This window comes from Pinus tabuliformis, chromosome 9, assembly GCF_031772625.1.
Source record: "Pinus tabuliformis cultivar Carrire ecotype Pingquan chromosome 9, CPIR1, whole genome shotgun sequence".
In the NCBI taxonomy this organism is placed as follows: Eukaryota; Viridiplantae; Streptophyta; class Pinopsida; order Pinales; family Pinaceae; genus Pinus; species Pinus tabuliformis.
This window is the reverse complement of record NC_142307.1, coordinates 1,058,814,260-1,058,840,755: the sequence shown is the minus strand read 5'-3', so window position 1 is coordinate 1,058,840,755 and position 26,496 is coordinate 1,058,814,260. Positions and strand designations below refer to the sequence as shown.

Sequence of the window (26,496 nt, the reverse complement as noted above, 5' to 3'; positions counted from 1 at the left end):
TAGAGCCTATTTGTTGATCTATTTTCGATTTAGGGATGGAATGTACTCAATGCTATTTTGGCTATGTATCCTTACATGCTATATAAATGAGAACTTTTGCTTATTTGTGTATAAATGGTTTGGATTTATATGGACGCACATATATATATTCCTTTAAAAATTGAATATTTATGTGTTTTTGGTTGCATTTATAGAAATAAAAGGTGCCACAACTTCGTGTTAGAGAATTAAAAAGGCAAAAATATTTTCTTACCTTGATAATTACTTGTGATGTATTGTTATCTTCTTTAGATCTTCTTTAACTTCTTTATGTCTTCTTTTATCTTCTCATCATCAAGCAACTACCAAAACATAAATATATGAAGATCAAAACAACAAGGACACAGGATGTAGGCTCTCAGCCAGGGCAAAACCCCTCTCCTAGGGGAAAACCCAACAAAATTCTCCTCTTCTTCAAGAACCAAATCAAATGAGACAACCAAGACCCAACAAGACCTCCTCCAATCCACCACGTCAACCTCCCAAAAAGATTAGTCAAACTTTAGTCAAGTTCTCCAAAAGTCAACACAAGTCCATCCTTCCAAAACAAGTCAACACGGGTCTCACCCCTCTCTGCAACTCCTGAAATTCGCCCTATACCTTCGGCCTTGCAATTTATCTCAGTCCTCTCGCAAGCATGGCAGAATACACAAAAAAATTCAGCCCTTTTGCTAGATAAGAGTCTCTTCCTTCTTCGTTATAGTTCTTTGCAATGATATGAATTCCTTTTTCTAGGCTCCTCGCATTTTCTTCTTACCTTAGAAATGTAGATCGAATACTTTGTCCACAATAGGTTGAATGTTGGCCTATATATAGTCTTCTTTGTGAGGTTGAATCATCCTTATGAGGCCGATTTGCTGGAGGAGGTATGAATGACCATATTACATAGATTTAATTTTTCTTCTTTGATACAAAAAGCCCAATAAGGGTCTAGAACATGATGACAGGTACAGTGGCTCATGACACAACCCTAGAAGCACTCAATGGGTGCTTAGACCTATAGACATAATAAATAGAGCATGAAACTCATGCTTGCAAAAATAATTTTGTTTGATTTTTACAGTGATTTTCTTTTCTTCTTTTTACAAAATACATAAGAATTACATCATGTCATGAGCCAAACAACAATTATGAAAACCGATACTAGTTACATTTTCGACACTCCCTCTTAACTAGGGAGGTAGTCATAATTGTTCAACCGGTACAAGGATGGCCTCAATTGGAAATGTTCCAAGAAGAGCACAACAACATATGCAATGCTAGATACCATCTAGGCCAAAACTGCCAAGGTATCAATCCACCAAGGTACCATCTATGATTTTTGCCAAGGTACCAACTCAACATATCAAAGATCCAAGTGTCAAGAAACTAATTCAAGGATCCAAGTGCCAAGACACTAATTCAAGGATCCAAGTGTCAGGACACTAACTCATCCAAGTATCAATTACCAAGACACTTACTCATCAAAGGCCCTGGTGTGATCCAAGGCACCTACTTATCATAGATCCCTTGGTGTCATCTAGGCCAATATATCAATTCCAACAAAGCTTTGTACATCATCTAGGCCAAGACACCAACACAACAGGGGATCTAGACATCATCAACCACCCTAGAAAGGGATACCACCCTTGAAAAGGATTTAAATATCAACAAGATGTCCTCCCCAGTACCATATACACACTCGCGGCCTAAGGTGCTCATCTCTCCCTCAAATCAGAGACCTCTATCAATCCAAGCATGCTTATCAAATATTCAAACTTCCTAGGGAGAGATCAACACATCAGCTACTTGTTCAACTATCGAAACATAATGTAGCTTCACGACCCCAACCAGTATCAAACTTCCAATATATTGGTTCTTATTATCAATATGCTAGCATAAAATCTGAGGTCTACAACCATTCTGATGTTGCTTAGGTTATCACAATATCCAAACAAATCTTGACAGAAGCTTCCTTTTCCAACTTCTCAAGGAGCACCAAACTTAGCCTCAGCACTACTCAAAACAACTGAGTCTTGTTCACAACTCATCAAACAAGAATACCCATCAGTAGTGCTTTACCCATTCTTCGACCTTATTCTCTCATCATGGCCTTCACTAGACGTATGGTTATTAGTACTGGCCTAGTGCATGACACATGAAGTAAAGAATCATGTCCTCCCTCTCAACTAGGGAGGATATACACTTTCCTTCATAAAAGAAATACATCCAAGCTCCCTCTCAACTAGGGAGGATATACACTTTCCTTCATAAAGGAAATACATCTAAGCTCCCTCTCAACTCGGGAGATAAGTCCATCATCATCAACTTTATTCTTCTAGCTACGCAAGCTCTTACTTTTGCATCATCATGTCATCGGAGAACTTCGACCTTCAATAACATCATTTTTATCTTCGTGTGGCAACAAGGTCATTTTTTAATCATTAGTGTAAACTTCATTAGGGTTCTTGGTTCTTACAAGTTACAACTCCCTCTTTCTATTATGCTCAACATCATCAAAAGGTCATCATCAAGTATGAGGCAAACATACAACCTCTTGAAAACTATGTACCTGCAAATCTCATCAACAAGTACAACCAAGCACAAATATATGTGTACAAGAGCATGAAATTAACTTTATCAATCTAGGGTTATCATGTTCTCACAAGGAGAGCATCTGGAGTTATCAAAACTTCAAATAAGAAATTAAACCTTAAATATCCAAAATCTAAACCTTGTTAGGGTTTCAATCGTACGGAAACATTTACATCTAGGGTTTCACTTTCATGCCCTAGGATCTTATATCAACCTCTACTAGGGTTTTGTCATAACCACTAGATATTATCATCACACCCTAAAAAAGTTTGGGTTTTATCAAAGTGAATAAATAGAAAAAGATAATATTACAAGGGTTGATTTGATCTAGAGATCAAGTATCCTAACAGTATTAGAATCTTCATGATTCTATAGCAAAATCCTAGAAATGAGAGTCATAAAGAAAAACTTTAAAGAAAAAATCATCATACCTGCTTTTATGATGGAGACCTGCTACAACTCTTATACTCTTAAACATACCTTGAGTTGCTCCTTCTACAAACCTTGAAGGGCTCCCTCTCACCATGACAGTCTTCTTCAACGAAGCATCAACATCCTCATGGTCCATCTTCATATGAGTCTACCTTTGTCAGAGTGCCCAAGGATCCAATTTGATTACCAAGTTATTATTCTCTTCATTCATCATGCTCTTCAGCATTTCTTTATGTACCTGCAACATTCACTGACAATTACCACCAAAAGTATACAAGTACAAGAGCATGATTATGACTTTCACAATCTAGGGGTTTCATGGAATCTTTGGAGAGGGAGAGTTCCTAGGGTTTCCAAATCCAAACCCTAAGTTTCTTGATGTTACCTTTCAAAACGTAAACCTTAGGGTTTGAATTTCAAATCCAATTCTATCCTCACTAGGGTTTGTCATTTCTCCCTAGACTACCTACAAACCCTCGTGACCAAAAGCTAGGGTTCCTATGAGGGAACAAAATAGAATAGGGTCAAGGTTTCTCTTTTGATTAGGGTTTCCAAATACCAACTAGGGATTAGAATAACTTAGATGCCAACAACCTCCAACAATATGAAGGCTACAAACCCTAGAACCAAAAATGAGATCTCAAAACCCTAATCCAATTTGAGTTAGACCTTATATAAATAAAAACAATTATATGTACCTTAAGAACTACATACCTAAGTCCTCCAAGATCACAAAAAGTCTGCTACAAAGGCTTCTTCAAGATGTCATGATCTTCTTGCTGCTTTCAAGATGCTCTTATAATATCTTAAAAGATGACACTTCAAACTAAGATTCCTTTTCCAAGATGACAAGAAGCTGCTTGACTTCTATAGGTGCTGCTACAAGACTTCAAACTATACCTTTTATGTTGTTGCTAGCTTCATAGTTCCCTTAAAAGATCATTCCCTTGATTTGCTATCCTTAAAAATGCATTTGGTGCCTTTCTTATGATTGTTGGTTTGAGCACATATTTTGCAACTTCGGTCTTCTTGTTAGGGTATTGATTTTCACTGTAAAAGACCTTTAGATTAGATTTATAGCTTCCTTTACTAGGTACGGTCCAATTCCTCCTATAAGGTTACTTCTCTGCTTGCTTATAGGGATACTTCTCTAAAGAATTTTAGACTTATACCACAAAGCCAAATCATCTTGCCATAAAAGAGATCCTTTTAAAAACCACCAAGACTTATTTCTTCCTTGCAATTGGAATACTTCAAAAGATGATGGGAGTACTTGATCTTCAAGCTGCCTTGTCCCTTCTTACTTCATCTTAGCTCTGATACCATGTTAGAAAATCAGAAAGGCAGAAAGATTTTCTTATCTTGATAATTACTTGTGATGTATCGGTATCTTCTTTAGATCTTCTTTATGTCTTCTTTTATCTTCTTATCATCAAGCAACTACCAAAACATAAATACATGAAGATCAAAACGACAAGGACATGGGATGTAAGCTCTCAACCAGGGAAAAACCGCTCCCCTAGGGGAAAACCCAACAAAATTCTCTTCTCTTCTTCAAGAACCAAATCAAATGAGACAACCAAGACCCAACAAGACCACCTCCAATCCACCAAGTCAGCCTTCGAAGAAGATGAGTCAAACTTTAGTCAAGTTCTCCAAAAGCCAACGCAAGTCCATCCTTCCAAAGCAAGTCAACAAGGGTCTCGCCCCTCTCTGCAACTCCTAAAATTCGGCCTATACCTTTGGCACTACAATTTATCTCAGTGCTCTCGTACATGTGGCAAAATACACAAAAAAATTCGGCCCTTTTGCTAGATAAGAGTCTCTTCCTTCGCTATGTTCTTTGCAATTATATGAATTCCTTTTTCTAGGCTCCTTGCACTTTCTTCTTATCTTAGAATAGCAGATTGAATAGCTTGTCCATAATAGGTCAAATGTTGACCTATATATAGTCTTCTTTGTGTGGTTGAATCATCCTTATGAGGCTGACATGAAGGAAGGGTAGGCCAACTTGGTGCAGGAGGTATGAATCACCATTATACATAAAAATATTTTTTCTTCTTTGATACAAAAAGCCCAATAAGGGTCTAGAACATGATGACAAGTATAATGACTCATGACACAACCCTCAAAGCATTCAATGGCTGCTTAGACCTCCTATAAACATAATAAATAGAGCATGAAACCCATGCTTACAAAAATAATTTTCTTTGATTTTTACAATGATTTTATTTTCTTCTTTTTACAAATACATAAGAATTACATCATGTCATGAGCCAAACAACAATTGTGAAGACCGATACTAGTTACATTTTCAACACTTTGATCTAATACCACAGAAGAAGGTGCCTTAGAATCCATGCCACAGATCCAAATTGCTATCCATAGAAGAGACCCTAGTTGAATGCCAAATGATGGAGGATATGCGCCAATATATAGTTGTCCGTTCATATGAAGAGTCACGTCCTTTGGGCAGGCCGACTTGTCTTTTTGGAGGGTTGACTTGGCGACTTGGAGGGACAAATGACACTTAGAAAAATTTGAATTTTCTTCTTTTGGCCACGAAGAACATGCCCATTTATATTTTCTTTTGACCAAAACAAAGCATGAAGAACATGCCTGACAATAAAAATAATAATAATATTTTTTTCATCTTTTTGTTTTTACATGAAATACATATTGATACAAGTATAATCATAATTATGAAGACCAAACCTAGTTACAATTTCAACACCTTTGGCCTTCATTTGGGGGGTTCACAAGCAAAGCAAAGGGTGCCCAAACTTTGTGGGTCCATCTAGTTTCGGAAATCTTGTTGTTATATCCCCTTTAGTCTAGTCTTCATGTTAAAATGTGCAACTAGGGCCAAATTCCACTTTGGGAAGCTCATTGGCCAAAGATGATTATTGGACGATATTCCTCTTTTCGAGAGGACCAAATCAACCTTGGAAGCACTAAATTCGGACAAGGAAAAATATGTTTTTGAAGTCAAGCCCACAAGAGTACAATTGGTCAAGGTTGGCTTGGGGTCAATTAGACAAATTGAATGTTGATTTTTGTAACTTGGGAGGTACTCCAAGCCTTGAGGGTCAAGGGTTTGGAGGAAGGAGCTCCACAAGTGCCCTTGTGGGCTTGAAACCCAAGCTTGGTGTTTTGCACCCAAAGTTGTTGGGCCAAAACCATGACAAGATTTGGCATGTGATGGATGGAGATGATAGAGGACATTGAGACGAATCCAACGCAATGAAAATCATCAAATTCCAAGGTCTACAAGTGAAGATATTAGTTTTTATGTGTTATGGTGGGCTTGGAGGGACATGAAGGCAAGTCGGCCTTGTGTTAGAGTTGCCCTTTGGAGGGTTTTTTGATTCCCACATGAAACATATAAATAGAGACCTTGTGAGACCTCATTGTGAAATCCAAGTGCATCAAAATCAAAGGAAGAGCTCTGAAATCGGACAGAGAAGGAGGCAGCAAGTACACAAGGGCTAGAACACAAGACTTTGGGAGGATTAGTTCTGTTTTTAGGATGAGTTTCTCTGTGATGGAAAGCCGCAGCTCTAGGGCACTTTGTGTGGGAGGTAAGGAAGTGTTGGAGAAGTCTGTTGGCAGCCAAGAGGAAGGGCTTCATAGGTGTTGGATGCCCTAACTAGGAGCAGATGCTACAGCGAGGATTGGTCACTCGTGGTCTGTTGGAGGGTAGCGTGAGAGTGGACCAAGTGTGGAAAAAGAATGGCATTTTTTATCTGTTGGAGGACAGCGTGCTAGTGTCCAAGATTGGAGCCCGATGTGCACCATCTTCATGGATTTAGGTGGTTGCAAGAGTGGCAGTTGCTGAGCTCAAGGTTTGAAGAGCCAGAGGAGCAGTTGAGCAGCCCTAGACTTGTGTGTGGAGAAGCACTTCTACAACAGATGATGGTAGTCCTACTAGCCCGTGTTCATTGTGGGAGATGGACATCTTGCAGTGATAGGTGGCAACCCTCTCTGCCCTATGTTAGCCTTCATCGAAGCAGCGCAAGAAGACAATATTGGGTTGAAGTCCCTGAGTAGCTGAGGAGAAGCAGTGGGCAGTTGTGAGTTGTTCACAAACAGAGTTCTGAACAACTCAACAAGAGTCTCGATGTGTTGATGCATTGATGGATGAACGATCAACGAGAGAGCAAATTGTTGAGCCGAGATTCAGTGGCCAGATGGACTTGAAGCATTGATAGAGGCAGTGTTGTAGATCGGAAGCCGAAGGACCGAGCAGGTATACAGTACTACCGAGAGTAGCTGAGAGAGCGTGCTACAGCCAGATGGTCGAGTATCTTGTTGAGCGTAGATTGGTTGTCGATGGACTGACACCAATCCCCAGTTTTGTATTCTTGTACTAGTGGATGTATGAGGGCCATTATCCTTGGTATGGGAGCCCTAGACTGTTGCATTATTCAATTTGATTAATATAAAGTTGGGTTAAAAATTGTAAAAAGTTGTCTATATTTTGTGCACTAGTAGTTTTATTGTTGTTTATATTTTGTTGTGCAAAGTAGCTTCATTGTGATTCTTGGTTTGGTAGCGTCGGAGATTTAAGATTCTATCCTAGACACCAAGATCGTGGAAAAGCAACACGGTATCAAAGCGTGTCTGAGCTACTTTGAGGGACAATGAATCAGAGTGTGCACAACAAAGCAACTCAGACAGAGTTGTGGGTGTCTAGATCATGGAGCAAAGGGTTCAGCTAAAGACATGGAGATGTGGTCTTGATTGGCTTGGCAACGAGGTTGGCTGGGAGTTTTGGAGGATTGGCGGAGAGCCTGGTGAATAATAGTTTGTTGTAGGGCGGATTGTTGATCATGAACTTCCGTTGATTTGTCATGGATCGTTGGGACAGCTCGAGGATTTGTTTGGCATGGACGAGATTGGCTTGATCGAGATTGCTTCATGTGATGGATTACAGATTGGCAGGCTAGAGTCTTCATCAGATCATGATGTTGCATATCCGAGATTGGAGGGATTTGCACGAGTGGTATTTGATTCAGGAGGATGAGTGCTTACAAACTGAGCCAGTGGATATCGTGTAGGCGAAGAGGGTGTTAGTCAAGGTTGTCATTGATGTCAATATGGAATTGTTTGTGATGACAAATTTTTGTGATGCATGATATCCTAGTGATGCAAGCCCTAGAACTAACCTTGTTGTCGGAATATGAAGATGCCATAACCTCGTGTATATTATGAATCAAGGTTTCTTGAAGACCTAATGTCATATCCTTGCTCTTGATGAAGAAGCCCTAAACTCTATCATAGACATTTAACAAGATGATGACATGAATGATGACACACTTGATGATATGGACTTGATGAGATGGATGACGGTTGGATACCACATAATGGCACACTTGATGACAATGGATGATGATGGAAGACCATACTTGAAGCCCTAATAAAAATACCCTAACCCTCACCCTTATACATGAAGAATCCTAAATCCCTAAGGTCTGCACTAAAAATTCCAAAACAGTCATCCTAAGGCCTGCACTAAAAATTCCAAACCGCCATAAAGAAAATTATTATTTGACATCTTGAAAACATCATATCATAATGATTCCTTGACTATCTTGTAGAGGACTCTTCCCTCTTTCCAATGAGCCCTCACTTAGCCACTAACTTCCAATAGTCTAAGAGAAATCGAATTTTTAAGTTGACATATCCTATTTTTTAATCTAGTCGGCCTCCCTCAAGACATGTCCATTCATTCTAATGTCAAACTCATATAAATAGGAGGTTCGGACTATCCATTTGACTAAGCAATTTTCGGTGAAAGACACAGAAATTCAGATAGAAACTACAGGAAGCCGAGGAGAACTTGAAGATTTATTGTTTGGGTTAATTAATTTTACAGTGGTGGACTGTCATCTTCAGAACTCCGATTGCAGAGGCAAATTTCCGAACAGCTTGAGAAGATCTGTGGATTTAGAGAATAGGGATATCACTGGTTGAGCAATTTTTTATGGTATACCATCTCTTCTAGCTCAGACTTGTTGATCTGTAGGTGAGTTGCACTCTTCTCGGAACTACAGTGAGCCAGTGAACATAACTCGGACCTAACCACAGTTTTACGATTTCGGATCCATTGGAACAGTCAACACTTCAGATCTGTGGTTGGTGGAGATTGGATCACCTACAGCCGTGACACCTCTTCTCGAACCTGCACTTGGGATGTTAAGGCTCAGATTGACAAGGGGCTATATATGTGACAATACCTCTGAACCAAACCTCGGATCTGTTGAGTGATAGCTACAGCAATTCGGACCTGTTTTAGTGCAGAAATAAGAGTCCTCATTTAAAGCTGCATTGACAGAGGTAGCCACCTGTTTGGAGGCTCAGACTAGGACCTGTTCCCTCTGTTAGTTTGGATCTTCTTGTTAAGGGCCTGAAGTATATCACAGTCAGTTCGGATCTCATGTTTAGAAACTGAACTACACCAGTGTCAATTCAAATTTTTTTAAGGACTGAACTATACTACAGTTAGTTCGGATCTTTTGTTAAGGGATTCTACTACATCACGGTTGGCTCAGTTACATTACAATTCGGACCTTTTATTATTGCAACCTTGAACCTACCACAGTACTCGGACTTGCTGGAGTTAAGGCTCAGCTCAGAATGGAGAGTGGAAGGATCCTTCAAGTCTTTTTGAGACAACTTCTTAAGAGCATTGATGACTTAAGAATCTTGGAAAATCTCTAGTATTGTTGGAGGTCTCTTTAAATCCAGTATGTAGATTTTGGGAAGACTTGTTGATAGATGCAAACTTGCGCAAACTATTGAAGGCATTTCTTGGAACAACTGATTGAAGACATCTTGAGGCAAGACCAAGCATTAATTGAAGTCTTGGAGACACCCTTGGAGATAATGATGCATTGAAGCCATCATGAGGCGACCCTTGGAGATCTTTGCTTGGGTAATATGAAGAGCAGTGGTGACATCTTCTGAGAAGACAAGGTTGTCATTGATGAAGTGATTTGGAGGCGGCTTTGCTGAAGATAGACAGGGCTCGTTGAATAAGATATTGGAAGCCGTGAAGAATCATTAAACCTATCTTGATAAATTGAAGCTTAGGGTTGGAGCCCTAGAGGATAGGAGTCCTCAAGAGACCAGGTTGGAGCTTGTACCAGAGATAGGGTTCGAGCCCTAGAGGTTGGTGCCTCAAAGTGACAAGGTTGGAGCCTTGGGAACTCCAAGCCAGTGCTTGGCAAACTACAGGTTGGAGCCTGGGAGATTGAAGATTGGTGTCTTATCTAGGGTTGGAGCCCTACACATTATTGTATTGAATTTATTGTAAAGAATAGATTAATAAAAGTATTTATTCTTATTGTTCATTTTGTGTTCTAATTATAAGTGATCTAACTAGTAAAAATAACAATGGAAAAGAAATATTGATTCAACCCCCCCTCTCAGTATTTCCAATAGAGGGAGTCTAACCTCAGAGAGAGCAATCCTAAGTGAGGTTTGGGATCTCATTTCCCACCCTAGTTTTCAGTTTCACATTATTTCTCCAAAATAGTTAAATGTCCTTTCCCATATCCATACATTTAACAACTGAAAAATAAATTTTGCTGAAAACACAAATTCTGGAAATTTTACAGAATGCTGGAAAATGCAGAAATATAAAAATCAGCACATATAAACAGCCATTCAACACATTTAAACACAGTAATTTTTTGTCAAGGTGACCCTGGAAAAACCCCCTACAACTCTTGGGGAAAACCAGTTCGAGAGCTCCTTCTTATTTCTAAAAAATGCTTTTTACAGTGAGAAATATTCAGCAAAAAATCAGCGAGCAAACTTCACAACTTATCTCGTTTTCGTGCCTCACAGCCAACTGAAAAACACCAGCAAACAGCGAAACAAGACAGCAATAAATGTTGTACGGCCTTCTCGATTTTCGTGCCCACTTTCAGCCTTAAATGCTGTTGTACGGCCTGCAATAAATACATTGTACAGACCTCGATTTGCGTGCCGAAAAACAGCAATACGCTGTACAGATTTCCTTGGAAAATGTGCCAGCAAACTGCTCCTCGATTTCTATGCAAACTTCTCCTCGATTTCTGTAGTACGGATTTCTAGAAAATCGTGCCAAAATCTGTCTTTCACTGTGTGCTAACTCAGTTGTACGGATTTGCTAAACTGTTGCTTTGGAATGTGTGCCAAGCTGCTGTCTCCTTCTCCTCCCTGTTCAGAAATCTCCCCTGCTCTCTTGCTCTCCTTCTCTCAATCTGCTCATGAAAGAATGAATGACCTTTTCCTCCTTCTCCTCCCTTAATCCAACCCTAAGTGACTTTTGGGTGATCCCTAAATCCAATGGCTAAAATAGATTGAGATCTAGGGCTGAGATTAAATGCTCATTTAAATCTCACTTTTTATTTTTTAATTCACCCCACTTTAATAAAGACCCACTTAGTCATTTATTTCCAAAGTCACTTTTCCTTTCTAATTTTACATTGATTTTAATAAAGTCACTTTAAAATTAGACTTTAGTAACTTTATCAATTAAAGTCACTTTAAAATAGATTTGACTTTATAAAAAATTATAAAGTCACTTTAGGATAAAAATTAAATTCTTTTGGACACTTTTCCCTAGGCCAAAGATCAAAGCCTTAGGGAACCACCTATCCTCCGGTACCAAATTTCAACAGATCAATGAGAGAGAAGATTGTTGAGCCAAGATTCAGTGGCCAAATGGCCTTAGAGCATTGATAGAGGTAGGTGTTGCAGATCGGGAGCCAAAGGACCAGGCAAGTACACGGTGCGACCGAGAGTAGCTGAGAGAGCACGCTACAGCCAGATGGTCAGAGTATCTTGTTGAGGGTAGATTGGTTGTCGATGGACTGACACCAAGCCCCAGTTTTGTATTCTTGTACTAATGCATGAGGGGTTGGGCCATTATCCCTGGTACAGGAGCCCTAGACTGTTGTATTATTCAGTTTGATTAATATAAAGAAGTTGGGTTGAAAATTGTAAAAAGTTGTCTATATTTTGTGCAATAGTAGATTTATTGTTATTTATATTCCACTGTGCAAAGTAGCTTCGTTGTGATTCTTGGTTTGGTAGCGTCAGAGATTTAATATTCTATCTCAGACACCAAGATCGTGGAAAAACAACAGTGAACGCCTATCATTGCATATAAATATAGGAGACTCTCATCCTCATTTGGCACATCAACAACACAACATATTATTCTCTCTCCTTCATTGATTGGGTCGTACAAGTCTGAGGCAGCCTATTCTTCCACACGTGCGAGTTTTGGAGTTGATTTGACCTGCATTGAATTTCTATTCATAAGAAGAGTTTGACCAGTGTTGATGTAACGAACAAAGTTCGTATACTCAGAGGAATGCTCTAATACCAATTTAACGAACAAAGTTCATATACTCAGAGCAATGCTTTGATACCAATGTAACGAACAAGGTTTGTATACTTAGAAGTTAAATACTCCAGAAGACTTGGAATATGAAGATCTCCATTGAGGATACAAGAATATATATTAAAATTTATGAATGAGAATGATGATACAAATGAGAGTGAGTGCCTGCTTATATACTCTAGGCGAGTACTTTTTCACGTACAATCATGTCCTTAGAGACATGCCTCTTCATTATTAATTACTAGTTAATTATGTTGAAATTTGGTACCGGAGGACAGGTGGTTCCCTTAGGCTTTGATCTTTGGCCTAGGGAAAAGTGTCCAAAAGAATTTAATTTTTCTCCTAAAGTGACTTTATAATTTTATAAAGTTAAATCTAATTTAAAAGTGACTTTAAGTGATAAAGTTATTAAGTCTAATTTTAAAGTGACTTTTATAAAGTCAATGAAAAATTAGAAAGGAAAAGTGACTTTGGAAATAAATGACTAAGTGGGTCTTTATTAAAGTGGGGTGAATTAAAAAATAGAAAGTGAGATTTAAATGAGCATTTAATCTCAGCCATTGATCTAAATCTATTTCAGCCATTGGATTTAGAGATCACCCAAAAGTCACTTGGAGTTATATTAAAGGAGGAAAAGGTCATTCATTCTTTCATGAGCAGATTGGGAGAAGGAGAGCAAGAGAGCAAGAGAGATTTCTGAGCAGGGAGGAGAAGGAGACAGCAGCTTGGCACACATTCCAAGGCAGCAGTTGAGCAGATTTGTACAGCTGATTCAGCACATAGTGAAAGGCAGATTTTTGCACAAAAATCGAGGAGCAGTTTGCTGATTTTTCTGCACACAAAACGGAGGCCGTACAGCATTTATTGCTGTCCTGTTTGCTGTAATTTCCAGATTGTTGTGAGGCACGAGAAAGGAGATAAGTTGTAAATTTTCTTGCTGATTTTTTTGCTGAATAATTCTCACTGTAAAAAGGCAATTTTCAGAAATAAAGAAGAGCTCTCAAACTGGTTTTCCCCAAGAGTTGTAGGGGGGTTTTCCAGGGTCAAGTTGACCAAAAATTTCAGTGTTTTAATGTGTTTTAATGGCTGTTTTTGATTGCTGATTTTTTAATTCTGCAATTTCCAGCATTCTGAAAAATTTCCAGAATTTGTGTTTTCAGCAATATTTATTTTTTCAGTCTGTTAAATGTATGGTTATGGGAATGGGCATTTAACTACATGGGAGAAATAAGGAGAAACTGAAAACCGGGGTGGGAAAACAGAAATTTCTTCATGGTATCGGAGCTTGAGTGCTGAAGGGCAGTTTGGGACAGCAAAAGGAAAAATTACAGTTGCTGATTTTTCACTCAGAAAATTCCAGCAAGCTGATTTTTTCATAAACAGCAGTTTTATCTTTACTACAGCAGTGCTATTTTTCAGTTTTAGGACAGCAGGATGTCATTGGGATTGAGGGTGGAGGATAGGTTGGATGGGCATACAAATTACAGTGTTTGGAAGGAGAGAACGCAGAGTATCTTTGAGGAGGCAGAAGTCTGGGATATCATGGTGCATACCGCACAGAACCCTGTTGTTGTGCCCACTGATGTTACTCAGTTGGCTGAGTATAAAAAGAAGAACAATAAGGGTAAGAGGCTGATTCTAGACGGAATCAAAGACCATTGCATTCCTCATGTGAGAGGAAAGAGCAATGCCCATGAGATGTGGACAGTATTGTCCAATCTCTACCAGAGTACCAATGAGAACCGGAAGATGGTCCTGAAGGAGAAGCTGAAGAACATTAAGATGGGTAATGATAGTGCAGCTGGATATCTCACAAAGATTACTAATGTGAGAGATGAGTTGGCAGCGATTGGAGAGGCCATTCCATCCACTGAGTTGGTGCGTATTGCAGTGAATGGCCTCCCCCGTTCATGGTTGAACTTTGCTGATGGGGTTTGTGCACGTGAGACCCTTCCCACATGGGAGAGGTTTTGGGATGATTGCATTCAGACAGAGATCAGGAAAGGACAGCTTGGGGCAGCCAAGCCAGTTGAGCAGGATGAGGATGTAGCACTGGTGGCAGGAGGCAAGAAAGGCAAAGGGAAGAAGCAGGCTTCCACAAGCAGTGGTGGGGGCAAAGGCAAAGGTAAAGGTAAACAGGGGAACACACAGAAGGACTATTCCAAGGTGAAGTGTTGGAATTGTCAGAAGATGGGACACTATGCAGTTGTGTGTCCGGAGAAGAAGAAGAAGGGGAAGAACCAGGATGTGGCAGCTTCAGCTGAGATTGAGGACTTTGCAGGTCGTTTTGACCGGGAGTTTGCATTCACTACATGTGAGTCCTCTAGTGCAGGATCACCTGCCACACAGGTTCAGAGGGAGCATGCTTTTCCCTCGATTAGTGGAGCATCTACAGGTATTTGGTATGTGGACAGCGGGGCTTCACGTCACATGACAGGAGTCCGTGAGTACTTCTCAGAGCTTTCAGAGAGTGGCACTGATATTGAGGTAGTACTCGGTGATGACAGAGTTGTTAGAGCAGTCGGGGTGGGGACAGTGACATTTCAGAGGGAGTCCAAACCTCCCTTGAAGGTGTCAGAGGTTCTTTATGTGCCAGGGATGAGGAAGAACCTCATATCCGTCTCAGCTTTGGAGGACAGAGGATATGACGTATTGTTCAGGGGAGGACAAGTGTTGATGTATCCCAGGGACACTCCAGCTGATTCAGCTAGAGTGATAGGTGTACGCCATGCAAAGGTGTACAAGTTTGCATTCCAACCCCTTTTTGCATTGAGCAGTAGTACCGACAGCAGAGCTAGCAGTTCTGAGCTATGTAAGATTTGGCACCGCAGGATGGGACACATGTATCATGGAGCCTTGAGGACATTGCGGGAGATCACCACAGGTGTGCCAGATTTCAGTATTGATCACTTTGATACTTGCAGAGGTTGTGCAATGGGCAAGTTTGCCAAATCCCCTTTTCCCAGCAGTGACAGCAGAGCGACGGGGATACTTGATTTGATTCATTCCGATGTGAGCGGTCGGATGTCTCATGTTTCCTTGAGTGGATATGAGTACTATGTCTTATTCATTGATGATCACTCCAGGAGGACCTGGATTTATTTCTTGAAGACCAAGAGTGAGGTCTTCAAGCGGTTTCAGGAGTTCAGAGCTCTTGTGGAGACTCAGACAGGTCGAAAGATCAAGTCCTTGAGGTCGGACAATGGAAGAGAGTACACCCTTGGAGAGTTTGTTGACTATTGTGCGGAGGCAGGCATTAGGAGGGAGTTCACTGTTCCTTACAACCCCCAGCAGAACGGGGTTGCGGAGAGGAAGAACAGATCCATCATAGGGGCTGCCAAATCCATGTTACATGATCAGGGGTTGCCATTGTTCTTGTGGGCAGAGGCCTGCAACACAGCTGTTTACTTGCAGAACAGGATTCCGCATCGTGCCTTGGGGCACATGACTCCGGAGGAGGCTTTCTCTGGGAAGAAGCCTGATCTTGGTCATCTTCATATCTTTGGATGCATTACATACTCCTATATACCCAAGGAGAAGAGGACCAAACTAGAGCCCACCGCAGAGAAGGGTATCTTTGTGGGCTACAGTGAGACCTCAAAGGCCTTTCGGATTTACATTCCTGCACAGAGGAGAGTTGTTGTCAGACGGGATGTGAAGTTCGAGGAGGACAGGGCCTTTAGGAGGTCACGGGAGTTAGAGTATCTGGATCAGCCAGACCCTCAGCAGCAGTTGAGTCAGTCGCAGGGATCCAGTGGGCAGGGATCAGGAGGATCCGGAGGTACATCTATGAGGATGTCAGGTCCGTCAGTGAGCAGTGGCTCGCCGAGCCAGAGGGGTGGTGCTCCGGGCAGCATGCAGAGCAGTTCACAGAGCAGTTCACTAGGGAGTCCATTGATGGACAGTTCACACGGTACCTCAGCTTCTACAGGTTCAGGTGCAGGCAGGAGGACAGCAGACAGACAGTCAGGAGTTCAGGCTACTGATGATGATGAGGAGGAGGAGTTTCATTCTCCGGTGGGAGAAGTGCGCTCAGGGAAGAGGAAGCCCAAGTGGCTTTTGGACACCTTGAGAGATGCCACATCTGTTGCTGAGCCGAAGAAGCCGATCAGAGAGAGTAGACCACCTGAGAGGTTTTGTAGCTATATGGCGATGGTTACCAGCATCCTTGACTCTGAGCCTTCTAGCTATGAGGAGGCAGCTAGCCATCAGGTCTGGAGAGAGGCCATGCAGGAGGAGTATTCTTCTATCATGAAGAATGATGTTTGGGAGGTGGTGCCGAGGCCTAAGGGAAAATCCGTGGTTACTTCCAGATGGCTTTACAAGGTAAAGCATGCTGCAGATGGCAGCATTGAGAAATTCAAAGCGAGGTTTGTGGCTAGAGGGTTCTCCCAGGTAGAGGGAGTTGATTATGAGGAGACCTTCGCTCCCGTGGCTCGATATACTTCGATCCGCTCCATTATATCGATAGCAGCAGAGATGGGTTGGAAGATCCACCAGATGGATGTGAAGACCGCATTTCTCAATGGCTTCATACAGGAGGAGGTGTACATTGAGCAGCCACAGGGCTTTGAGGTGCATGGGAAGGAGTCCCATGTGTGCAGACTGAAGAAGGCCCTTTATGGCCTGAAGCAAGCTCCCAGAGCTTGGTACTCCAGGATAGATGCATACTTGCAGGGGATGGGTTTCACAAAGAGTGAGACAGATCCGAACCTTTACTTTATTGTGATTGGTGAGGAGCCTCTCATTCTGGTGCTGTATGTGGATGACTTGATCATTACAGGTGCAGAGAGACTCATAGAGCACTGCAAGAGAGATCTTGCGGCGGAGTTTGAGATGAAGGACATCGGCTTGATGCATTACTTTTTGGGTTTGGAGGTGTGGCAGGAGGAGGGGCATTTCTTCCTGGGGCAGGGGAAGTATATTGTGGACATCCTTAGCAGATTCCACATGGAGGATTGTAGACCCATGTCGACACCGATGATCACCAACTGGAAGAAGCTTCATGCTTCGGATTCCGAGTTGGTGGATCCCACATTGTACAAGCAGCTGATTGGTTCCTTGATGTATTTGGTCAACACTAGACCAGATATCTGTTTTGCAGTCAACACGATGAGTCAGTTTATGTGTGAGCCTAGGAAGGTTCATTGGGTGGCTGCAAAACACATTTTGCGGTACTTGCAGGGGACAGTGGATTATGGTCTGGACTATAGGCAGGGAGATGGAGTGAGATTGGCAGGATACACTGATTCTGATTGGGCAGGTTGTGCTTCTGATAGGAAGAGCACTTCAGGGTGCTGTTTTGGGTTGGGTTCAGCAGTAGTGTCATGGTTCAGCCGGAAGCAGCAGTCAGTAGCACTGAGTTCAGCGGAAGCAGAGTATATGGCAGCCAGTCTAGCTAGTTGTGAGGCTATCTGGCTTCGCAAAATGTTGTTTGGCTTATTTGGTCAGCCATTGAGACCTTCAGTGATTTACTGTGATAATTAGAGTTGCATTAAACTCACGGAGAATCCAGTATTTCATGACAGGTCAAAGCATATCGGGATCAGATATCATTTCATCAGAGACTATGTTCAGAAGGGAGTTGTGAAGCTTGAGTATATTTCCACTGATGAGCAGGTTGCAGATATCCTTACCAAAGCCTTACCACGGGGCAAGCATGTCTACTTCAGAGACAAGATGGGTGTGGTGAGGAACACCTTCCTCGGTAAGAGGGAGTGTTGAAATTTGGTACCGGAGGACAGGTGGTTCCCTTAGGCTTTGATCTTTGGCCTAGGGAAAAGTGTCCAAAAGAATTTAATTTTTCTCCTAAAGTGACTTTATAATTTTATAAAGTTAAATCTAATTTAAAAGTGACTTTAAGTGATAAAGTTATTAAGTCTAATTTTAAAGTGACTTTTATAAAGTCAATGAAAAATTAGAAAGGAAAAGTGACTTTGGAAATAAATGACTAAGTGGGTCTTTATTAAAGTGGGGTGAATTAAAAAATAGAAAGTGAGATTTAAATGAGCATTTAATCTCAGCCATTGATCTAAATCTATTTCAGCCATTGGATTTAGAGATCACCCAAAAGTCACTTGGATCACCCAAAAGTCACTTGGAGTTATATTAAAGGAGGAAAATGAGGAAAAGGTCATTCATTCTTTCATGAGCAGATTGGGAGAAGGAGAGCAAGAGAGCAAGAGAGATTTCTGAGCAGAGAGGAGAAGGAGACAGCAGCTTGGCACACATTCCAAGGCAGCAGTTGAGCAGATTTGTACAGCTGATTCAGCACATAGTGAAAGGCAGATTTTTGCACAAAAATCGAGGAGCAGTTTGCTGATTTTTCTGCACACAAAACGGAGGCCGTACAGCATTTATTGCTGTCCTGTTTGCTGTAATTTCCAGATTGCTGTGAGGCACGGGAAAGGAGATAAGTTGTAAATTTGCTTGCTGATTTTTTTGCTGAATAATTCTCACTGTAAAAAGGCAATTTTCAGAAATAAAGAAGAGCTCTCAAACTGGTTTTCCCCAAGAGTTGTAGGGGGTTTTTCCAGGGTCAAGTTGACCAAAAATTTCAGTGTTTTAATGTGTTTTAATGGCTGTTTTTGATTGCTGATTTTTTAATTCTGCAATTTCCAGCATTCTGAAAAATTTCCAGAATTTGTGTTTTCAGCAATATTTATTTTTTCAGTCTGTTAAATGTATGGTTATGGGAATGGGCATTTAACTACATGGGAGAAATAAGGAGAAACTGAAAACCGGGAGCCAAAGGACCAGGCAAGTACACGGTGCGACCGAGAGTAGTTATTTTTTTTCTTCATGTAGGGAAAAGTTTAGGATAAAAGATCCTAGTAATTCCATCCAAGGTGATCCCAGAATAATATCACCTTGATACTCCCACAGGGATCGAACAGATAATTGTGATATAAAAGTATAATCCCCAATGTTTAATTATAAATTGGTTATGTCATATTGTTTTCTATCCCAACAGTCTAACTTTTCAATTACATTTGACTCGAGAATCACCAATTGGTTAACAAGTTTAGAGCTTATATAATTTTTTCCTTCGGTGGGAGAGATAGAAATAATAACATCTTTTCCTACAAGAGTCCCTTTAATTTTAAATAGCACCAGAGCAGCGCTACGTGAGGTTCCTAAAAATCTTCCTTCCTTTATTTTCAAGTTAGACTCCATTCCTTTTTTCTCTTTAATAATTGACTCTATTTTGCCTTATTAATAATTTTAGTTTAACAATACTACGATGTCAACAATAGGCGACTTATATTTTTCTTTTATAACTTAACTCGAGCACTCCCTTTATATATATATATATATATATATAATTCACTTAACCTTTATAACTTCTCTTTTTTTTTTAAATATATATATATATTTAATAACAATACCTTTTTTTTGTTTTCCTAATTGAACTTTAATACCACCTTTATAACCTCCTTCTTTCTTTTTCTTTATATATTTATTTTATAATTTCATAAAATTATGCTTGACATTTTTTTCCTCGATCTTAAAAGTGCCTTAGCACTTAGAACTCTAAATTCTTTTAATACGCCAAGAAGTAGAATACTTAGGCTTCACTTTTATTTAAGCGCTTTCCTAGATTTATACAATAGCCTTGTCGAAGATTTAATTAATAGTGTTCTCTTTCGAATATTTATATTACACAACTTCATATGGCACAATGCTTTACGAGATTTCAAAAGGCACGTCTTTATGACATGTGGTCAACGCCCTTCTCTGTTTTTCCCGACGACTACTTGATGGTTGAGACTTTATACAAATGCAGAAATGGTACGACAGTTGTACACTTAGACTAGGCGATTGATGCAATTGTGATCAATTGCTAGCAATGTGTATTGGGTACAATGTGATGGGAAAGAATTTGCAGCAGCAGTTTTGCGGTTGGAAGACGTCAGGCAACAAGGAAGGATGAACACTGTCTACAGTGGTGAAAAAAGTATATGGAGGGCCTTCGCTACACCGTGCGGTCAGCGAGATAGTAGAGGAGCGGTGGCGACTGCAACTACCGGTAGTGGGGGCCACAGCCAGGTAAGTCGTCATTTTTCTTTTTTTTTAGTTTTAAATATAACTTTTATTGTATTTTTTAAGTACAACTTCTTTTTTTGTTACTTTTTTTTATATACTCATTTTTTTACTCTGTTTCTTTTTTTTTTTTTCTTTTTTCTTTTTTCTTTTTTATGACCCCTTTTTAATTCTCTTTATATATATATATATATATATATATATTTCTTCTTTTTTTTGGTATATAATTTATTTTTCTTTTTTTAATCTTTCTTTTTTTCTTTTTTTAATGGCCAAAGGCTTGACGGCGAAATGGAGAAATTCCAAGCTCTGTGTAGCAACACGCTTCAATTGCATGACAACAAGGTTGACAAAAGGTTGATGGCCAAAGGTCAAATCAGACTGAACCTGTGAGCGGTTGAGCGGCCAGAGGAGCGAACAGCATTGATACCAATGCAACGAACAAAGTTCGTATACTCAGATGAATGCTCTAATACCAATGTAACGAACAAAGTTTGTATACTCAGATGAATGATCTAATACCAATGTAACGAACAAGGTTTGTATACTCAAAAGTTAAATACTCTAGAAGACTTGGAATATGAAGATCTTCATTGAGGATACAAGAATATATATTAAAATGTATGAATGAGAATGATGATACAAATGAGAGTGAGGGTCTGCTTATATACCATAGGCAGGTACCTTTTCACGTACAATCATGTCCTTAGAGACATGCCTCTTCATTATTAACTACTAGTTAATTAATCATTATTTATGTTTATTATTGTTTACATTTTTATTATTTTTATATAAATTGTATTCGTAACAATTGATTTTGGACCTTAAGGGACTGTTTGACTGCGTTTTGACCAGGGATAGGTCTGTCCAAGCAAGCCGCATTATCTAGCACAGAAACCGAGGCAAAAGGAGTTGTTTAACCAGAGTTGACCACAGAGTTGCAGGACTGTTTTGACCACAGGTTGACTTCATCATTTCACTGGGTTTGACCGCTGATTTGTTGACTGTTTTTACTGTTGTTTGACCACCAAGGAAGGTCGAGTTTGACTAAGGCTGGCCAAGCTCAAGAAGGCAGGTTTGAGTGTTGTTTTGACCGTTGACTATTGACTGGTTAGGGAAAGTTGACTACTGTTGACTTTTCATAATTGCAGTCCTTCATCAAGCTGATCAGATTTTCATTGGTTTGGGTAATTTACAAAAGTCAAGTTACATTGACTTTGACTCTCATCATTGTACTCTATTGGATTAAGGGTTTTCTCCATTTTGGGGTTTTTCCCTGGCTTTAGCCAAATATTGATGTTCTCTTGTCTTGACTTGTCTTCTGCATTTATTGTTTATGTTCTATCTATAGTTACTGTCAATGTGAATTAATGGTTTATGTGATCGCTATTGGAAATTAAAGTGAAATTGACATTGGGCTAATAAAAGATATTGAAATAATTGTTGCAAGCATAGAACATACCATTGTTATCTAAAATTAACACTTCACACTCAAAAGCTGCAAGGAATTGCCATTGTATGAATTATTGTCGTGTTTTATGCAACCTCAAAGAGGTTCAGCATGGATTGCAAAGGTGTGAGGAGAAGGTGGTTGAGGTGCAAGGTGTTGAATTTTGTAGCTCTGGTAGTCTTCATAAGATATTTTTATCATTGATATTTATGCAAAGCATGTTCTTCATGCTCAAAAGAAAATTTTATTATTCATGTATTTGTCAAAAGAAAATTTCCGAAAGACATGTTCTTCATGACCTTTGCAAAAGAAATTTTGAATTTTTGAATTATATTTTTGGCTCCACAAGTTGACCAAGTCGGCCCTCCTATGATCATGTCAGCCTGCCAAAGGAGACACCCATTCAGTCCTTAAGAAGACTATAGATTGGAGTAACTCGTACTCCCTCAAGGTAATTTGTATCGTATGAAATCACAAGTATATCTCTGCAATCAACGAAGGAAGACAAGAAGATAAGGAGGCTGAAAAGAAGAAGAACAAGTCATCTTTCTGCCCTCGCTCAAGTGAATACAGGAGGCCAAGATCAGTCTGAGTTTCTGTGATGCTTTTCTGAGGTGGATCCTAAGTTTTCTGTGGCTGTGATCAAACCGAGCTTTCTGGAATCTGTGCAGAGGAGGCCAAAATTCGGCCCTAGTACAGACCTGTAGCAGACCTTGACTGTAAGCACTTGTGGACAGATTGAGGACGTTTTGACTTGGAATTTGGTGGAGGGTTGACTTAGCTCTTGGTGGATTGCCATCTTATGCTGGTCAGTTTGTCTATGACTTTGATGTCTCTTGTTGAATAGATTCTCTAAGGAAAGGATTGCTGGGTTTTTACCCCATGTGGGTTTTCCCAGGGTAAATTGTTGTGTTCTTGTGTGGCTGTCTCTACATGATCCTACTGGCATTTTAGTTTTACTGTTGATATTCTGTGTAATTGCTTTATGATGGATAATGAATGCGAGATGATGAATAATGAAAAGCAAGAAAAGGTAGACCTAAGTAAATCATAAGTAATTATCAGTGTAGAGGATACCTAGAAAAATCAACACAAGGTAGTGTGGCAAATGCCAAAATGAGGTGGAGCCGCTGGCAAGAACAAAGTGACTGGAAGCAAAGGGCAAACCACAAAGTTTGAGACAGTTGTGAAATAGAAACAATGGTGCAGCAGGTTGAAATGAGGGGAAGGGACAAGGAATTCCCTGCATTCATGGTTATCTCATGCTGACACTATTTGGAACTGGACTCCAAACTGGGGATCTCTCTACCTTCATCCACGAAATTGTGTCCCATTTGCAAATTCCTCCTAAAGTGGTTTGCTCTTGCTGCCCCATGACATTGATGTCAAGAGGGAACCCTTCAGCAAATGGATGGTCAAAGTCCTTTTATGAAGAGGGGCACGCTGTGTGTTCTTCACAAGCAATGGAAGATTTATCTGAAGCTGCTAACCAAATGGAGCATGCTGAAGTTGAGGTGCCTCTGTGGAGCCAAACATGAATTTTCAGGTGGGCAGCGGGCCTGAATGGGCAGAAGTTTCAAGTTTTCCTCTTTTGTTAGTAGTAATGTTTTCTCAGATACTAGTTTGTAAGGCAGTATACCTGCCAGAGTTCCCTTGTTGGTTTCAGGTAGAATCAACTAGAAAATTTTGAATGAAAACCTGTGCTATTTTGACAATAGTTTGTAGCCCTTTCATTTCATTTTTATTACACCATTGTATGGTTCAGAACAGCCCTTTCTAATACAAAATATAATTGTTATTTTGAAAAAAGAGGTAGACGGTAGACCATATTTAGATATTATTGGTGAAACTGAAGGTTTCAAATATAATATTTTCTTGCAAATACTTGATTAAAGTTGCTCTAATGTTATATAATAATACTTTGTTTCATAATCCGCTGTGCCATTGTAAGTTGTAACCATTGCTAAAATGCACTCTTCATAAAAGTAAAAATATTTAGTGAATAGTACAGCTTTAAATTCTACTCTTTCTTTGAATTATGTGATCAGAATATCTCTTATGGTATACAATAATACTTTGTTTCATTATATGGTGTGCCATCTTCAATCATTGCTAAATTGCACTCTTCATAAAACCAAGACATTTGATGAATACTACAGCATTGAATTATACTTTTTCTTCGATTATGTGATCAGAATATCTGTCATGGTCTATAATATTATATTTCTTAATCCTCTGTGCTATACACAATCATTGCTAAATCACACTTTATGAAACACCAACTTAATGTGTTTTGTTCTGTCTTGTCACCCCGCAAATCTTGGATTATTCTTGCAAAAGAACAAACGTTTTATTGCCTATACTTGAAGGAAAAAAAAGACACAAATATTAGAAAGGCATCTAGACATAAGATTAACGTCTCAAACATTATATCATAAGGCAGTCCCTTTACAAAATCACAAAGAAATTTGGAAACAGAAGAAAAAAAAAAAAAAATGCTAAAAGCTATCAAAAAATCTATAACCTGGCTCCAGATGCAATAACAGCTTTATGCACGTTCATCCCATAATAACCTTTGCCTCCAAAAGCAGGAAGAAGAGATGGATGAATGTTCAAAATTGATCTTGGAAATGCTTGAATAAGTTCAATAGGTAACAGTTTCAGGTAACCAGCCAGTAGAAGAAAGTTGATCTCAAACTTCCTACAGAGAAGTTAAGCAAGTCAGCATTTTGAAAAGAGTTTTGAGAATATATTACTTTGCAGAAAATTAAGTAAACCATATGAGCAATTTTCATTGATACCTTAAAAATAAAATGTGAAAATGTAATGCTCCCCACTTTTTCAATTTTAAAAATAGGTCGCTTTTCTTTTGAAAAAAAAGACCCAAAGGAATTTCAACTTGGGTCTTGTCTATAGCACCCAAAATGCTTTACCAATTGTCATAGAGCATCAGTTTTAAATATATGCAAATAAAAAAGCCTTCACCCTCTTTGTAACCTTTCTTGGTCCAAAGAGACAAAAATTCCTTTTGACTCCACATGCTTTGACACTCCAACCTCTCTCTTAACAATCAAATGATTTAACCAATTGAGATAAAATATAATTATGTGTAACAAGTATTATTTAATTAACAACATATGCCAGTCACCCACAAGATATACAATACGCAACTCAATGAGATTTGATCTCATGACCATTGTGTTTTTTCATACCTCATATTGTATGAGGTTCCATATTGTGATTTTCAATCATATTGCTAGAGTTTTCTGCTGCTAACTTAGATTTATTGATGCATGTGGGGGAGATACACCTTCATGGAGCCTCTTCTCTTCTCCATATCCAAAATATTTGGGTTGGAGACGACACTTTTCTTATGTGGATGGTCATGGCTGAGGATGCTATTTTCATGCCTTTGGATCACTCTCTTGACACATGGATGCTTGTTATTTCATGTGCTGTCTTCTTCATGAAGCATCCTAATGGCTAGGTGTGTTGATGCCATGATGTTGGTTTGACACTAGGAGATGTTCTGCATGGTCCTCGTTACAGCAAAATCTAGCACCTAGTGTAAAGCCTCAATACATGACCTAGACAATGTGCAACACAAGTGTCACCATTGTCACCACTGCAACCACTCCCTTCTCTTTAGTGATGAAGACAATCCAACATAAGAGAAGCTTCCCTTGTAGGGCTTAGGGATCAAATAACCCAGAGATCTTAAGCTAAGTGCCCATTAAGGATCCTGCAATGAAAATCCACTGGATAAAGGAATAACAAATTATGGTTTGAGGTGGACAAAAGAGTAAATTCCAAATTTGGATTCAAAGATAGCAATGGCTCAATCTAAAGGCTATGGTTGAACTAAAGAGAACTATATAGGGTTCCCGAACACACCAAATCAAGGAAACAGCAAATTTAGCCATTTAAATTATGAGTAAGCAATGTAAAATGAAGGCTAAATTAAAGAGTAAACAAAGGACCAAGTTGCAGCAAATTTTGATGGTTGATAAGCTAAGTCACATGACACGAGGACATGGGGCATGGAGGACACATAAATACAAGTATTCGACATGAGGCACAGCAACTCTAAAAACAGGACACGGGGGACACTATATATATATAGTGTCGGATCCATATTTTTTAGAAATTAGAACATCTACAGATATGAATCATGATGATATCTATTTAGTAAGTTACCAATTTAGTATTTACTATTTAAAATTTTATAATTTTAGAACTAGTTAGTTTATTAATTTACTACATCAATGTTGTTTACAGTTCAAAGTTCATTGTTCATGTTATTAACAATTTTTCAAGCACAATAGACACTAGAAATTTAGAATTATCATGATTGATAAAATAAAACTAGAAATTTAGAAGTAGAACATAGATATTAAAACCATAAATTGCAAATTTTTCATTAAATCATCAAAATCAAAATGTATTACATAGATACCAAGTGAATGCCACTGGAAAATACAAAATAGAGTGGATACAAAATAGGTAGGAATATCATAGCTCATCAGTGGCACAGGTCATGACTCACTAGTCACAACTC

At 39.4% G+C, this 26,496-nt stretch overlaps 1 protein-coding gene across 4 annotated transcripts in view; it reads right to left on the bottom strand.

The window, feature by feature from the left end:
• Window positions 1-26,496, bottom strand: part of LOC149152386 (phosphoribosylglycinamide formyltransferase, chloroplastic-like) — a 195,130-nt gene that overhangs the window by 84,582 nt on the left and 84,052 nt on the right. For all 4 annotated transcript variants that reach the window (XR_016262724.1, XM_089440237.1, XM_089440238.1 and 1 more), the window contains exon 4: window positions 24,463-24,639. Coding sequence is in view for 3 of the 4 variants with exons in the window: in XM_089440237.1 (XP_089296363.1) it covers window positions 24,463-24,639 (177 nt within the window). In the remaining variant the exon portion in view is untranslated. The remainder of the gene's footprint in view (window positions 1-24,462; window positions 24,640-26,496) is intronic.